Source organism: Vipera ursinii, assembly GCF_947247035.1.
Source record: "Vipera ursinii genome assembly, chromosome: 1".
Taxonomy (NCBI): domain Eukaryota; kingdom Metazoa; phylum Chordata; class Lepidosauria; order Squamata; family Viperidae; genus Vipera; species Vipera ursinii.
Genome location: NC_139512.1, coordinates 270365131 through 270383028, shown reverse-complemented (window position 1 = coordinate 270383028; position 17898 = coordinate 270365131). Strand labels below are relative to the sequence as shown.

At 40.9% G+C, this 17898-nt stretch overlaps 1 protein-coding gene across 3 annotated transcripts in view; it reads right to left on the bottom strand.

Moving 5' to 3' along the window:
* UTRN (utrophin) overlaps nt 1-17898 on the bottom strand; it is a 386201-nt gene that overhangs the window by 324298 nt on the left and 44005 nt on the right. For all 3 annotated transcript variants that reach the window (XM_083373856.1, XM_083373857.1, XM_083373858.1), the window contains one exon: nt 935-996. In XM_083373856.1, coding sequence (XP_083229982.1) covers nt 935-996 — 62 coding nt within the window. The remainder of the gene's footprint in view (nt 1-934; nt 997-17898) is intronic.

Genomic DNA, 17898 nt, shown 5'->3' with positions numbered 1-17898 from the left:
AACTGTCATAAATACAGTTGTCAAGGGCCTACACATTTTGATCATGTAACCACAGGGATGCTACAAAGGTTGTTAGTCTGAAAAATGGTCATGTCACATTTTTTCAATATGGTTGTAATTTCAGTCACTAAACAAATGGTTGTAAGTTGAGTATATCTGTGGTCTATCTAAGTCTATCTGTACTCAGGAATGCTAACGCATACAGAGACAACCAAATCTACAAGGGAACGTCCTATAGAAGTTACCGGACCTTGCATTTAACTGAGATCTTCCTTTGGGTAAAGGGTCATGCTGAGCACCCATACCCACATCACTGGATATGAAATAACTTAGCTCATTGCTAGAAAAAGCAAAAGATTTACTTTGGAGTTGCATTTCTGACATTGGCTGAAATCCCAACACAGACTGCTGACAATGCCACACTGCTCTGAAAGTGGCTGTAGTATTTTTGCATGTGGCTTTTAAAAGACACTGAATCAAACATTTGTTTGCAGAAAGGTCAGAATCTCTGGAGAAGGTCCTGCCAACACAGGCAGCTTGCAAGAAACATATAATGTATGCAGTCTATTACTGGGCCCTTTATAATGAAAGGTGTTTCAAAAAGTTACGCATTAACCAAATCCTGCAAACTTGGAGCTGGGAAAGGAAAGAAGGGACTTGGTGACAAAGAAAATGGCCATTTTAAAAGGGTGATTAGCACAATTAGGTTGCAGCTAATATGAAGCCCTTTTAAAGGAGAAATAGGGAGAGAACAAAATAAATGTTGCTTGGGATCTAGAATTAGAACATATTTTAATCCAGTACATAACTGAAGATGCTATGTTTTACTGAACGTAACTTAAGCTACCCTTTTTCAACCTGATGCTCTTCAATGGAAATTCAATACATCTGGTAGGCAAGGGATTAAAGCAGAGCCACTGTGAGTCAGCCTTACCTTTGAAAAACGAGTGTTTATCCACTTGGTGAAGGTTTTCTTTTGTACATCTTTGTGTTCATCTAGAAAATAACAGAGTTAACAAATTTAAATAACGTTCTCAGGTTTATGCAATGGTATAGCTGTCCAATTTTTCTTCCAGGATAAGTTATCCAGAAAAAAACAGAGGTTCATCAGAATATGGAGACATGGGGTAATGTTTTAGAATGTGGTTTTTAAGCTATTTGATTTTCATAATTCAAGGATAACAATACATGTCCCTATCAGAATGTAAACTGAGTTCATAAAAGAAATAGATAAAATAGTATTTTCTGTACCTGCTGATCAAAAATTTTCTTAGCATTCTCAAAAACAGTTACATCTTTTCAGGAGAAGCAAATTCTGAAGACTGACAATTTCTGAAGAGTTCATACAAACTAATTACCAAGAAAGAGCTTTCAAATTCCTGAGTTTTACTGGGCTAAAATGCTTCTTAACCGGCAATCAGAAAGTCCTTTTAATTTTCTTTCACAGCGATAATTCTCTTAATTACTTTCCACAAAGATAGGGGATAGTATTTAAGAGATATCTGGATATTTCACCTCTTCTTCTCTGAATTAAACATTGTTTCCCCCCCCCCAAAAAAAAAGTGATATCAAAGTTAGATTTCCCTCTACTGAAACAAAACACTGAAATCATTTGTTTAGGCTTCTGTTTCTTCTTTGCTTTGGTTCGTTCCTTTTACTTTTATCAAACAGAGGTTTGAAAGCACACATCAGACTAACATTGCTTGTTTCAAAATGTGCTTGGAACATCAAATTCATTCTGACATCATCCATTATATTAAGACACAAAGGTCAGCATTCTTTTTCACTGGTTCTTAAAATTCCCCTTTCCTTTAATTGCTTAAGGAATTTAGAAATAAAAGTAGGAATTAGCCTGTGGGTTTTCAATCACAAGACCAAGAATTCTGCAGAGTAATAAGCTTCCATTTGCTTGCCTTGGGATTATACTGCTCTATCTATATGCACCAACCCTCACCCCAGACTGTCCAGGCAGAACTGAAGAATTGAACAGCCAAATTATTCATTAATTTTTATACAATACTTCATTTTTTTAAAAAAAATCAGTCATCCATAAAAACATCATCTAACAGACATAAATAAATCACTGGAGAACCATCACTGCACATCCAAAAGCTTGTGTGAACTGTCTCAACATGCGATTTAAGAGACAACAGGAGGGATTTTAAGAGTTGCCTCTAGGCAGGGAATTTCACAGTAGCAGAATTGAGAAGATCCTGTCCTTCCCACACTTGTGACTTAATGTGTGCGGCAGTTTGGTTCTTTTTATCTCCAACTAAAACCATAATCACATTATTTTGTTGCAAATGACAAAAACCATAATCCAGTAAGAGAAGTTTTAAGAGACTACGGTATATGATATTTATCTACAAATGTCGAAAAGGACATAATGTGCTTGTTAGGAGCAGACCTTGTCCTATGTTGGAACGGAGAGGAGTTCAAAGACTAGTGGGGGTTCAAATTAAAAAAAAAGAAATTTGGCCTCAATATTAAGAAGAATTTAATGATCGTAAGAGCTGTTAAGTACATCAATGGTAGATCTGCCTTCACTAAACGGTTTTTAAATGGCCATGCTGATGATGATTTTGTTATCCATTCAGTGTGTCCGACTCTTGGCAACTCTACGGGACAATCTTCCAATCTTGCACTACTTCTTTGAGTTGTTCTATACTTTAGCTGGTGTCAGATTTGATAGTGTGTCCAGCCATCGTGTTCAGGGACCTGGTTTCCTTTTACCACTAGCTCTTCCCAACATAATAGCTTTCTCTTATTTTGGCCATGTCACTTATTTTGACATGGCCAAAATAAGTGAGATGCAGTGGATTCCTGCAGCAGATGGTTAAAGTATATAGCCTATAGTACCAGGGACGCGGTGGCTCAGTGGGTTAGGACGCTGAGCTTGTCAATCAGAAGGTCGGCAGTTTGGCGGGTCGAATCCCGAGTGCCGTGTAACAGAGTGAGTACCTGTTACTCGTCCCAGCTTCTGCCAACCTAGCAGTTCGAAAGCACGTAATAATGCAAGTAGAAAAATAGGGACCACTACGGTGGGAAGGTAACAGCGTTTCGTGCGCCTTTGGCATCTAGTCATGCCGGCCACATGACCACGGAGATGTCCTCGGACAAGCGCTGGCTCTTCGGCTTTGAAACAGAGATGAACACCGGCCCCTAGAGTTGGAAACGACTAGCACGCATGTGCGGGAGAACCTTTACCTTTACCTTACCATGCAGCTCATGCATTTTATGATTTCAAGCTTAGGGAGTAGCAGGCTGGGAAAAGGTACTGTACAACCTTCCATTGTATTCAAAATGGGAATGATGCTCTTAATGAACAATTATGAAACATACATAAGAGCAGGCAGTTTGCTGTTTGAAACATTTAGTGCAGGAGTGGAGAACCCACAACCAACCTTTAGATATAGGACTGCTGAATTCTAAACCCCATCAGTTAGTGGACAGGGACCAAGACAGCTGTGGTTCATCAACATCTGAAAGTAATGACACCTGAATAGCAATAGCACTTTCTACTTTAAACATTTCTTCATCCAGATAATCTTTTACTTATGGTTTTGGATGACAGTTATAAGAAAAGCCTACGCAAAAAGATTGTGGGCTAGAATAGCAATGCTAGAAATCAAGCTCACTGCCAAAACAGAAAACCCCACCTCTGCATCCAGCACAGCACTTCAGTACATCCTGATAAGAGGAATTGAGTACTGACTCCCTTCCTTGTTGACCCCCATCACAACAGTAACTTCGGAGAACTAATTAGCCCACTCCAAACTGCAATATATTCAACAAAATCCTAATGCGTGAGAAGCCCAAAACTAAATTCATTCTCCACTCTTTGCTTTCTTTTTCCCTGATATGTTTTCCTTCTTTGGGGAGGCTTATTTGAAGTCCAATTTACCTTATAACTTTCAAAACAAAGTTGTTTTGTTTTTGTTTTGTAAATTGTTCAGACGGCACTTCGAACTAGACGGCAGGATATAAAAATGAGGCATAAATAGTTTAATCAAATAGTGATTGCAAAGTATAAGTAATAATGAATACATAAACACACCCACATGTCCTGGTATCTCCATGAAGGCTTTTTTTGCATAAAAATGCAATAAATATTAATAAGTTAGGCAATGTCTTTTATTATAATATTCAGTACTATTTTTAAACATGATTCTCTGCTTTAGGTGATAATCTTTGCTAATAGGATTGCTCAATTGGCAAAAGTTCTTTTTCGAGGATCCAATTATTAAAGAATTTCATTTTTCCATTAAAAATACTCGTATCATTTGACCACTAGAAAGAGCATGGGATCATGGAAGTAAAAAAGGGATTTCTTCAAAGCAGGATGTTTGATATATGACCTATGGAAACCATTTCAAGCCCATTCAAATTTGTAAGCAAACATCACAAACACAGCCATTCTGCATTTCACAACAGTATCTTAGAATCATTTTTAAATCAAATGCAAACACACCTTTGTTTACTCAGATTCTGTGATTATGTTTACACAGCATGCCTAGATATCATTTCATTAATCATAACTTGTTGTCTAAGCCACAATGGTTTGTTTGGCAAATGATGCTAATCTATAAAATACACCTTAGAAACCATACCTCGCATTAAATCTAAGAGCTTTCTAAAACACCAGTGTGCCTTGAACCAGCTATATACGTAGAGTTGTTGCATCAATTTAGTGTTCTGATCATATGCCTTATTAGTAAGGAATTAGAAGAAGAGGATCTTGCATAATAATCTATTGTGGTTTCAGTAAATACTAACAAACTTCAGCAGGTCTTTGTATTCTAATTAACCATCCACTAACCTTGAAACCTTAGCTGTCAATCAATCCCATTAACCCCAATCCTGAGTTCCCTGCAGGATTAATTGCTATGGGACAAAGTTCACCAATTCTATACTGGTTACTTTCATATATGATTTATCAAGCATTGGTATAGCATACCTATAAAACCAGCTCTTTCATTTATAAACCATAGTTTCTTGTTTAATACTATATATGAATCCCAATCCTTTTGGCTTCTTCAACAAATTTTAGCTAAAATGCCATGTTATTAGTACAATATATTATATGAGCCCATCTATTATCTAATCTCAAATTCTTATAAATTCAAGATAATCCCATTCTATTTAAGTGTGACATTTTGTTGCATCACTGATCACAAGCAGATTCTTTGTAATAAGCCAAACAATGGATAAGAACAGCTTTAATCAGATGGAAAGATCAGCTTCATCAATTTAAGCATGTTAAGACATCAGCAAGAAACTTTATCAATAAAATAATAAACCCACCTACATAGTCCAACTTCTGTAATTGTTTAAATTATTCTAGAACATTGGTCTTCAAACTTGGCAACTTTAAGCTTGTGAATTTCAACTCCCAGAATGGCTGAGGAATTCTGGGAGTTGAAGTCCACAAGTCTTAAAATTGCCGGGTTTGGAGACTTCTGTTTTAGAAAGGTGAGAAAGCTAAAGGTTAAACATTTATCTCTGTCAGCAGTGGGAGGAACACAATAAAAGGTCAGCTGAGCACAGCAGAGTCTGCAGAGTGTGAGGCAGTTGGGGCTTTATGCTGTGGCACTGGGGTGGCTGACCAGAGTGAACCCGAGGTCCTCAGCAATGGCGCAGGCTGCACTGGGACTGAAGCAGAGGCCTGGAGGTGATGGCAACTGGCTGAGATTATAGCAATAGCAAAAAACTACTTATATACTGCTTCACAGTGCTTTTCAGCCCTCTCTAAGCCATTTACAGAGTCAGCATATTGCCCCCAACAATCTGGGTCCTCGTTTTACCGACCTCGGAAGGATGGAAGGCTGAGTCAATCTTCAGCCACTCAGAATCGAACTTCTGGAGTGAGCAGTGTGTTAGCCTGCAGTACTGCATTCTAACCACTGTGTCACCACAGCTCTTCAGATTGCTGAAGACTCTGGGCCACCGCCACTGAGAAATGCCCCTGTGCAGAGTACTCAAAAGGGCAGAGATGGGGGGGGGATAGGCAGGTGTATTGAGCTGAAGCATTCCTATAGTCATAAAGGTGTGCAGACTGCCAAGTGCCGGAATTTTGATCATGTGACCATGAGAGTGTTGCAATGGCTATATCTTCAAATGCTAGTCGTCTCTTCATTCAGTGCCATCGTAACTTCAAACTAAGGCTGAAAATGGGCCATAGGACAAGGACCTCTGTACATGCAGTCTCTCACAACACTGACACACATAATTGCCAGGTAACATTCTTCATTGCACTTTGATACTGCCAACTCTTCTCACTTTTGGATTTTCTTTCAGTCCAATAGCGCAAAGAAGCTGCCTGTTCTCAGACCTTTTGAGCTGATAAAAGTTTAAAACTGCGAAGCTGTTGGGAGCATTCAGAAACATCTCATAGGTGGTCTTTCATCCAAATTAAACTACAGTTGATATTTACCCGATTCAGAATGTAAAGCAAGATACCCAAAGACTAGTATGAATGACATTTTGTCAATCTATGCAATGTGAGGTTCTATAACCAGATACCTCATTCATTTCTTAATGGCCAGCACACCAAAGTTATTGTCCAAACCTAGCTTGGACTTTGCAGATTATAAAGATTGACACATACACTAAACTTTACCATCTGGAACCTTCCAGATGTATTTGGATTACAGCTCTCACAAGACATTAGCTCAGAACCACAGTCCTATCTGAAGGATCACAAATTGGGATAAGATGATCATGGAAATACTTTGAAATGTAAACTCTTTTATCCTCTATCTAAGAGGAACAACTAATTTGTACTTTGCCTCCCTAAAGCCTGTAACACTGAGGTAAATTTAGTAGCAAAAAAGCACTTGCTTTTCTTTTGGGGACACCACATTAAACATTAAAACGGATTATCTGAATGAGCCTCAATATCCCTGCAATGTGTAATACTTCAGCCCATAATCTTGTGACATAATCATACCAATAGCAAGTCCTGTCAACTCTCTATCAAAATAAATAAATAAATATGTTTCCAAACCATAACTTATTCACTCATGCTTTATCACATGGAATTAACACACACACAAACACACAAACACACACACACAGAGAGAGAGAGAGACAGAGAGAGAGAGAGAGAGAGAGAGAGAGAGAGAGAGGGATCTCATATTTTTGGCAAAACGATGGCACCATTTTCATAATCCTAAAAATGCAAATCAAGTATGATACTTACATTCCTTTATCTAACATTAAAGATTCTACTCTGAAGAAATGAAAACTACTAATTATGATTACTTGTTAAATGAAAAGTACCATTTCTTTTCTGAAGCAGAATACTTCCACCATATCTCTAATGCTAGAGATCATGAAGCATTCTAATTCACAGTTAAGTACACTCAAATAAGGTGTAAGAAAGTACGCATGATTTCTCTCTTTATACCACTCTCTCTTTATACGACAGTGCTCTAATTTCCTGAACCAGCAGAGATATTCTCCTGAAAACAAATCAGTCTTAGAGAAAATTGGAATAGTTACTACAGCGACAATGCTAGAACATTTTTAAAGGAATAAATCCAAGTTAACTTAGTGAGAACCTGTTTTAAACCAAATGCATTAATTTAAGCATACTTTTTACTTTATCGTGTTATAAAATTATGAAGTTTTACTGCGTGGGAAGCAAGCACTATGAAATGGCAACACCAGCTCCTGTATTTACAGTAGCCACACTATGAGCAAGTGGACTGCTGTCATATATTGGTAGTCCAGATTGTTGTATACATATGTTTTCTCTAATGCTCTGCAAAGAAAACTGAAAAAGGATGTACAATGTATATTGTCTTGAACTTCTAGAGGTAAGATAGGGGAAAAATATCTAACAAGTGATTAAGTAAAGTTGGGGAACAACTTTATCTCAAGTTGATTTGCTTCCGGAATCCTTCCTCCCAGATCTTCTCACAATGGCATAGAGACACCACTGTCCAGTCACTCTCCTGTATAAAGAATATAAGGATATGTAGAGATAAGAGGATTCTTAATATTTTGATAGGGATTTGTCTCATATCTCCCAAAGCTCCCTATCTCAAAATGTAAGACAGGAAAACAAGGAGTGAATAAAGACCTTTCTTGAAATGCAACTATCTGTTTCCCATACACTGAAACTTTATCTCCCTTTATACTTAATGTGAAACTATACATCAAGGCGGCATAAAGATTATTTTGTTATTTTATTTTAATTTACTGATTTATAAAGCAAACCAGCTCAAACCACGTGATTTTCAATGGTGCAGATATGATTATGTATGTTTATCTTTATTAAAAACAATTATAATAAAGTGAATATCGCAGAAATGTATACACTGTGGTATCTCATTGGTTGCTCTTTCCAGTGACCACCATCATTAATTATACCTGAGCAACAATACTTGCTCAAAAAGGACTTTTTTTCAAATCAAACTTAGATAATACGCCTAATATGGGATTCAAGTGCCATGAAAAGAAGCCAATAGAAGGAGAAATTCTCCAAAACAGTACTGAGTCATAAGTAACAGTTTCCTGGAGAAAGTAAGAAACAGAGCAGGAAGAAACTCTATGGTATCCAATTTTTAATAACGTATGAGTTAACAACCTGGTTTCCTTCAATTGCTACATCTGTCTACAAACTGTAGCATGTGTTTGTCATTAGAAAAACATAAACTGGGCAAACAAGAGGGCCAAAGGTTTAATTACACTTAGAATCAGATTGTTCTTTGCATTTTTTTTCCTATTCAAGCCATGCTGGCCACTATTGTATCTCAAGTATTCCGAGTGTTTGCAAAAAGAAAGAAGAGAAACCCAACTAAAAGAGCTTAGAGAATTAAAACAGCTCTGCTATCCAAATTAAATCAGCTAGAACTTTGTGAAAAAGAAAGTGAGACATAGAACAAAATGTATCTTTTCCATTGCAAATGTTGCGTGGTTAGAGTGTATATGGAAAGTACTTCCTTCTTTTATTTAGTTACTCTAAAGTTACATGCAGCTCCAGCCAGGAGACTGGGGGGAGGGGGATTAAATCTGTAATCATTTGCAACAAAATTGCTGCTTCTATATTCTATATTCATCAGGTATCAAATAGCCTTTTATAAATCATCAGTCACAGAATCAATAAGAATTCAGTATTGTTTCCACACTAAACTGACTTCTATACTGTACATGGAAATTTCTATTTCAAACCTATGCTATTGCCAGTTTCCCAGCTGTTCCCAATTTCATCCAGAGTTCTTTAAATAACAATAACAAAAGCTACTTTTTCTCACTTGCTTATGGCTCTTTCCTTCCTGTATATGTCTTAATTATTCAACAATGTTACTTGTACTAAATTTAGTATTTTAATTAAAAAGACTACAAATTCCACAAAAGAAAGACATGAATGAACGGGTTTTGATCCCTTGACTATCCTGGGCAACACACAATTACAATAAAAAAGAAAAAAAACACAACCTGAAAATAACCAATCAATGACTTATTTTACCTAAAATCCATTATGTCTTTAGTATCTACACATTTTATCTCAAATGGTGGTGAAAGCATACCTGGTCTGAAGAATCTAAAGCAGGGTCACAGAGAGAAATATATCCCTTGAGATAGGTATTATAATCCCAAATCATTTAGGACAGGGGTCGGCAACCTAAAAAAGAAAAAGAGCCACTGGGAACCGGTTCCATCACAAATTAAAAAAAGAGGGAGCCGCGTGCGTGTGTCCATGCACGCGCATGCGCAAAAAGTTTTTTTGCGCATGCGCGGACGCACGCGGCTGCCATTTTTTTAAAAATGAGATGGAACCGGTTCCCGGTTGCCCGACGGCGACGGCCCGTCTGCAAAGCTGCCGCTTTCGGCAGCTTCGCAGACGGGGCGCGGCAGCTTCCTCAAAGAGCGGCGCCCGTGCCCATTCCGAGAGGTGCGCGCGCACCTCTCCGAACGACCGGAAGTGCGCGCGTACCTCCGCGCGAATGGGCAGCGGTGCCGCTCTTTGAGGAAGCTGCCGCGGCCCGTCTGCGAAGCTGCCGCTTTCGGCAGCTTCGCAGACGGGCCGTGGCAGCTTCCTCAAAAAGAGAGGCGCCCCTGCCCATTCCGAGAGGTGCGCGCGCACCTCTCCGAACGACCGGAGTTGCGCGCGCACCTCCCCAAACCTTTGGAGAGGTGCGCGCGTACCTCCGTGCGAAGGGGCAGCGGCGCCGCTCTTTGAGGAAGCTGCCGAAAGCGGCAGCTTCCTCAAAGAGCGGCACTGCTGCCCGTTCGCGCGGAGGTACGCGCGCACCTCCCCAAAGGTTTGGGGAGGTGTGCGCGCAACTCCGGTCGTTCGGAGAGGTGCGCGCGCACCTCTCGGAATGGGCAGGGGCGCCGCTCTTTGAGGAAGCTGCCGCGGCCCGTCTGCTAAGCTGCCGCTTTCGGCAGCTTCACAGACGGGCCACGGCAGCTTCCTGAAAGAGCGGCACCGCTGCCCATTCGCGCGGAGGTACGCGCGCACTTCCGGTCGTTCGGAGAGGTGCGCGCGCACCTCTCGGAATGGGCAGGGGCGCCGCTCTTTGAGGAAGCTGCCGCGCCCCGTCTGCGAAGCTGCCGAAAGCGGCAGCTTTGCAGACGGGCCGTCGCCGTCGGGCAACCGGGAACCGGTTCCATCTCATTTTTAAAAAAATGGCAGCCGCGTGCGTCCGCGCATGCGCAAAAAAACTTTTTGCGCATGCGCGTGCATGGACACACGCACGCGGCTCCCTCTTTTTTTAATTTGTGATGGAACCGGTTCCCAGTGGCTCTTTTTCTTTTTTAGGTTGCCGACCCCTGTCCTAAATGATTTGGGATTATAATACCTATCTCAAGGGATATATTTCTCTCTGTGACCCTGCTTTAGATTCTTCAGACCAGGTATGCTTTCACCACCATTTGAGATAAAATGTGTAGATACTAAAGACATAATGGATTTTAGGTAAAATAAGTCATTGATTGGTTATTTTCAGGTTGTGTTTTTTTTCTTTTTTATTGTAATTGTGTGTTGCCCAGGATAGTCAAGGGATCAAAACCCGTTCATTCATGTCTTTCTTTTGTGGAATTTGTAGTCTTTTTAATTAAAATACTAAATTTAGTACAAGTAACATTGTTGAATAATTAAGACATATACAGGAAGGAAAGAGCCATAAGCAAGTGAGAAAAAGTAGCTTTTGTTATTGTTATTTAAAGAACTCTGGATGAAATTGGGAACAGCTGGGAAACTGGCAATAGCATAGGTTTGAAATAGAAATTTCCATGTACAGTATAGAAGTCAGTTTAGTGTGGAAACAATACTGAATTCTTATTGATTCTGTGACTGATGATTTATAAAAGGCTATTTGATACCTGATGAATATAGAATATAGAAGCAGCAATTTTGTTGCAAATGATTACAGATTTAATCCCCCTCCCCCCAGTCTCCTGGCTGGAGCTGCATGTAACTTTAGAGTAACTAAATAAAAGAAGGAAGTACTTTCCATATACACTCTAACCACGCAACATTTGCAATGGAAAAGATACATTTTGTTCTATGTCTCACTTTCTTTTTCACAAAGTTCTAGCTGATTTAATTTGGATAGCAGAGCTGTTTTAATTCTCTAAGCTCTTTTAGTTGGGTTTCTCTTCTTTCTTTTTGCAAACACTCGGAATACTTGAGATACAATAGTGGCCAGCATGGCTTGAATAGGAAAAAAAATGCAAAGAACAATCTGATTCTAAGTGTAATTAAACCTTTGGCCCTCTTGTTTGCCCAGTTTATGTTTTTCTAATGACAAACACATGCTACAGTTTGTAGACAGATGTAGCAATTGAAGGAAACCAGGTTGTTAACTCATACGTTATTAAAAATTGGATACCATAGAGTTTCTTCCTGCTCTGTTTCTTACTTTCTCCAGGAAACTGTTACTTATGACTCAGTACTGTTTTGGAGAATTTCTCCTTCTATTGGCTTCTTTTCATGGCACTTGAATCCCATATTAGGCGTATTATCTAAGTTTGATTTGAAAAAAAGTCCTTTTTGAGCAAGTATTGTTGCTCAGGTATAATTAATGATGGTGGTCACTGGAAAGAGCAACCAATGAGATACCACAGTGTATACATTTCTGCGATATTCACTTTATTATAATTGTTTTTAATAAAGATAAACATACATAATCATATCTGCACCATTGAAAATCACGTGGTTTGAGCTGGTTTGCTTTATAAATCAGTAAATTAAAATAAAATAACAAAATAATCTTTATGCCGCCTTGATGTATAGTTTCACATTAAGTATAAAGGGAGATAAAGTTTCAGTGTATGGGAAACAGATAGTTGCATTTCAAGAAAGGTCTTTATTCACTCCTTGTTTTCCTGTCTTACATTTTGAGATAGGGAGCTTTGGGAGATATGAGACAAATCCCTATCAAAATATTAAGAATCCTCTTATCTCTACATATCCTTATATTCTTTATACAGGAGAGTGACTGGACAGTGGTGTCTCTATGCCATTGTGAGAAGATCTGGGAGGAAGGATTCCGGAAGCAAATCAACTTGAGATAAAGTTGTTCCCCAACTTTACTTAATCACTTGTTAGATATTTTTCCCCTATCTTACCTCTAGAAGTTCAAGACAATATACATTGTACATCCTTTTTCAGTTTTCTTTGCAGAGCATTAGAGAAAACATATGTATACAACAATCTGGACTACCAATATATGACAGCAGTCCACTTGCTCATAGTGTGGCTACTGTAAATACAGGAGCTGGTGTTGCCATTTCATAGTGCTTGCTTCCCACGCAGTAAAACTTCATAATTTTATAACACGATAAAGTAAAAAGTATGCTTAAATTAATGCATTTGGTTTAAAACAGGTTCTCACTAAGTTAACTTGGATTTATTCCTTTAAAAATGTTCTAGCATTGTCGCTGTAGTAACTATTCCAATTTTCTCTAAGACTGATTTGTTTTCAGGAGAATATCTCTGCTGGTTCAGGAAATTAGAGCACTGTCGTATAAAGAGAGAGTGGTATAAAGAGAGAAATCATGCGTACTTTCTTACACCTTATTTGAGTGTACTGAACTGTGAATTAGAATGCTTCATGATCTCTAGCATTAGAGATATGGTGGAAGTATTCTGCTTCAGAAAAGAAATGGTACTTTTCATTTAACAAGTAATCATAATTAGTAGTTTTCATTTCTTCAGAGTAGAATCTTTAATGTTAGATAAAGGAATGTAAGTATCATACTTGATTTGCATTTTTAGGATTATGAAAATGGTGCCATCGTTTTGCCAAAAATATGAGATCCCTCTCTCTCTCTCTCTCTCTCTCTCTCTCTCTCTCTGTCTCTCTCTCTCTCTGTGTGTGTGTGTTTGTGTGTTTGTGTGTGTGTTAATTCCATGTGATAAAGCATGAGTGAATAAGTTATGGTTTGGAAACATATTTATTTATTTATTTTGATAGAGAGTTGACAGGACTTGCTATTGGTATGATTATGTCACAAGATTATGGGCTGAAGTATTACACATTGCAGGGATATTGAGGCTCATTCAGATAATCCGTTTTAATGTTTAATGTGGTGTCCCCAAAAGAAAAGCAAGTGCTTTTTTGCTACTAAATTTACCTCAGTGTTACAGGCTTTAGGGAGGCAAAGTACAAATTAGTTGTTCCTCTTAGATAGAGGATAAAAGAGTTTACATTTCAAAGTATTTCCATGATCATCTTATCCCAATTTGTGATCCTTCAGATAGGACTGTGGTTCTGAGCTAATGTCTTGTGAGAGCTGTAATCCAAATACATCTGGAAGGTTCCAGATGGTAAAGTTTAGTGTATGTGTCAATCTTTATAATCTGCAAAGTCCAAGCTAGGTTTGGACAATAACTTTGGTGTGCTGGCCATTAAGAAATGAATGAGGTATCTGGTTATAGAACCTCACATTGCATAGATTGACAAAATGTCATTCATACTAGTCTTTGGGTATCTTGCTTTACATTCTGAATCGGGTAAATATCAACTGTAGTTTAATTTGGATGAAAGACCACCTATGAGATGTTTCTGAATGCTCCCAACAGCTTCGCAGTTTTAAACTTTTATCAGCTCAAAAGGTCTGAGAACAGGCAGCTTCTTTGCGCTATTGGACTGAAAGAAAATCCAAAAGTGAGAAGAGTTGGCAGTATCAAAGTGCAATGAAGAATGTTACCTGGCAATTATGTGTGTCAGTGTTGTGAGAGACTGCATGTACAGAGGTCCTTGTCCTATGGCCCATTTTCAGCCTTAGTTTGAAGTTACGATGGCACTGAATGAAGAGACGACTAGCATTTGAAGATATAGCCATTGCAACACTCTCATGGTCACATGATCAAAATTCCGGCACTTGGCAGTCTGCACACCTTTATGACTATAGGAATGCTTCAGCTCAATACACCTGCCTATCCCCCCCCCATCTCTGCCCTTTTGAGTACTCTGCACAGGGGCATTTCTCAGTGGCGGTGGCCCAGAGTCTTCAGCAATCTGAAGAGCTGTGGTGACACAGTGGTTAGAATGCAGTACTGCAGGCTAACACACTGCTCACTCCAGAAGTTCGATTCTGAGTGGCTGAAGATTGACTCAGCCTTCCATCCTTCCGAGGTCGGTAAAACGAGGACCCAGATTGTTGGGGGCAATATGCTGACTCTGTAAATGGCTTAGAGAGGGCTGAAAAGCACTGTGAAGCAGTATATAAGTAGTTTTTTGCTATTGCTATAATCTCAGCCAGTTGCCATCACCTCCAGGCCTCTGCTTCAGTCCCAGTGCAGCCTGCGCCATTGCTGAGGACCTCGGGTTCACTCTGGTCAGCCACCCCAGTGCCACAGCATAAAGCCCCAACTGCCTCACACTCTGCAGACTCTGCTGTGCTCAGCTGACCTTTTATTGTGTTCCTCCCACTGCTGACAGAGATAAATGTTTAACCTTTAGCTTTCTCACCTTTCTAAAACAGAAGTCTCCAAACCCGGCAATTTTAAGACTTGTGGACTTCAACTCCCAGAATTCCTCAGCCATTCTGGGAGTTGAAATTCACAAGCTTAAAGTTGCCAAGTTTGAAGACCAATGTTCTAGAATAATTTAAACAATTACAGAAGTTGGACTATGTAGGTGGCTTTCGGCAGCTTTGCAGACGGGGCGCGGCAGCTTCCTCAAAGAGTGGCGCCCCTGCCCATTCCGAGAGGTGCGCGCGCACCTCTCCGAACGACCGGAGGTGCGCGCGTACCTCCGCGCGAATGGGCAGCGGTGCCGCTCTTTGAGGAAGCTGCCGCGGCCCGTCTGCGAAGCTGCCGCTTTCGGCAGCTTCGCAGACGGGCCGTGGCAGCTTCCTCAAAAAGAGAGGCGCCCCTGCCCATTCCGAGAGGTGCGCGCGCACCTCTCCGAACGACCGGAGTTGCGCGCGCACCTCCCCAAACCTTTGGAGAGGTGCGCGCGTACCTCCGTGCGAAGGGGCAGCGGCGCCGCTCTTTGAGGAAGCTGCCGAAAGCGGCAGCTTCCTCAAAGAGCGGCACTGCTGCCCGTTCGCGCGGAGGTACGCGCGCACCTCCCCAAAGGTTTGGGGAGGTGTGCGCGCAACTCCGGTCGTTTGGAGAGGTGCGCGCGCACCTCTCGGAATGGGCAGGGGCGCCGCTCTTTGAGGAAGCTGCCGCGGCCCGTCTGCTAAGCTGCCGCTTTCGGCAGCTTCACAGACGGGCCACGGCAGCTTCCTGAAAGAGCGGCACCGCTGCCCATTCGCGCGGAGGTACGCGCGCACTTCCGGTCGTTCGGAGAGGTGCGCGCGCACCTCTCGGAATGGGCAGGGGCGCCACTCTTTGAGGAAGCTGCCGCGCCCCGTCTGCGAAGCTGCCGAAAGCAGCAGCTTCGCAGACGGGCCGCAGCAGCTTCCTCAAAGAGCGGCACCGCTGCCCATTCGCGCGGAGGTACGCGCGCACCTCTCCAAAGGTTTGGGGAGGTGCGCGCGCACCTCCGCCCATTCGGGGAGGTGCGCGTGCACCTCTCCAAACGGGCGGTGCCACTCTCCATTTGGAGAGGTGCGCGCGCACCACTGCCCGTTGGAAGAGGTGCGCGCGCACCGGGCGGCTGGGAGCCGCAAGAGACGGCTCAAAGAGCCGCATGCGGCTCCGGAGCCGCAGGTTGCCGACCTGTGATTTAGGACTTTAAGAGCTCCCAAAACATCTTTAGTCACTTCAGAAGCAAATGGAACAGCCAGTAAAAACAGGCGCAAGATCAAGGCAATATTGTCCAATTCAGAGGCTCCAGTCAAACCCTAGAAGTCTTAACTAAAATCAATAGATGCTTCTGAATTGTTTTCAAAGGAACTCTATGAAGTGCATAAAACACCAGATGCTTATGTACCTTACAACACAGATATGAAACAAGGATAGAATAGGGGGAAAAATCAACACATAGTTAATTCTTTGAAAAGCTTTGCTTTCCATGGGAATTGATTTAGCAAATCAATAGTGCCAACGATATAGCATATGTTGACCAAAATCTCTATAGTGATTTGGGAGTGGGGAGAGAATTTGTTATTTATTTACTTACTTTTTATCCCACCTTTATTACTTGAAAATTAACTCAAGGTGCAAATATACAAAATGCACCTTCCTCCTCCTATTTTTCCCACAACAACCCTGTGAGATGAGCTGGGTTGAGTGACTGGCCCAAAGGCACTCAGCTGACTTGCATGTCTAAGGCAAAACTAGGAATTCACAGTTTCCTGGTTTCTAGACCAGTACCTTAGCACTATATCAAATTTATATATATATATATATATATATATATATATATATATATATATATATATATATATATATATATATATATATATATATATATATATATAATGTTTGTGTGTGTGTGTGTGTGTGTATGTATATATATATATATATATGGATCTTTGGTTATTCGGGTTTTTTCCCGCGTAGAACTAAAGGTGTAGGGGCGACGTTTCGACGGAATCCCATCCGTCATCATCAGGCTTGTGGCTTCTGCTTCCTTCTTCTGGGAGAAGCATGTGGCTGTTTGTTCCTCTTTTTTAAACTGCCAGAGGGGGTGTGTTCTGTGGGTGGAGGTGTGCTCTGATTGGGTGGGGGAGTAAGTGTGTTCTGATTGGGTGGGAGTGTGTTTTGAATGGTGGGTGTGTTCAGATTGGGTGGGGGTGTGTTTTGAGTGGATGGGCTGGTCTCAGCTGCCAGCCTTAGACCTGAGCTGGTGAGTTGTGCTGCTTTTGTTCGGCTTCGTGTTTGTGGTGGTGCCATGTTTTCATAGTGGGTGTCAGTTTGCTTATTGTGTGGTTTGGAGGGGTTTAAAGTGGCTGATGTTGCAGCTGTAGTTAGGTTTCTGTTTTGTGCTTGTGCCTCGTTATCATTGTGGGTTCGGATTTGCTTTTTGAATGGTTGTGTGGTGGTGATGTCATGTGTTGTTATCATGACTTTGGGTCTATCATTCTTGGTGGTTGGGACTCGTCTGTCAATCAATCATATATATGGATCTTTGGTTATTCGGGTTTTTCCCCGCGTAGAACTAAAGGTGTAGGAGCGACGTTTCGACGGAATCCCATCCGTCATCATCAGGCTGGTGGCTTCTGTTTTCTTCCTCTGGGAGAAGCATGTATGTGTGTGTGTATATATATATATATATATATATATATATATATATATATATATATATATATATATATATATATATATATATCCATATATATATATATCCGTATATACTTGAGTATAAGCCGACTCGAGTATAAGCCGAGACCCCCAATTTCACCCCCAAAAACTGGAAAAAGTTATTGACTCGAGTATAAGCCGATCCGCCGTTCTGCAAGCCTCCGCCGCCGGCGGAGGCTGGATCCGTGCTCTGCAAGCCTCTGTCGCCAGCAGAGGCTCGATCCGCCATTTTGCAAGCCTGA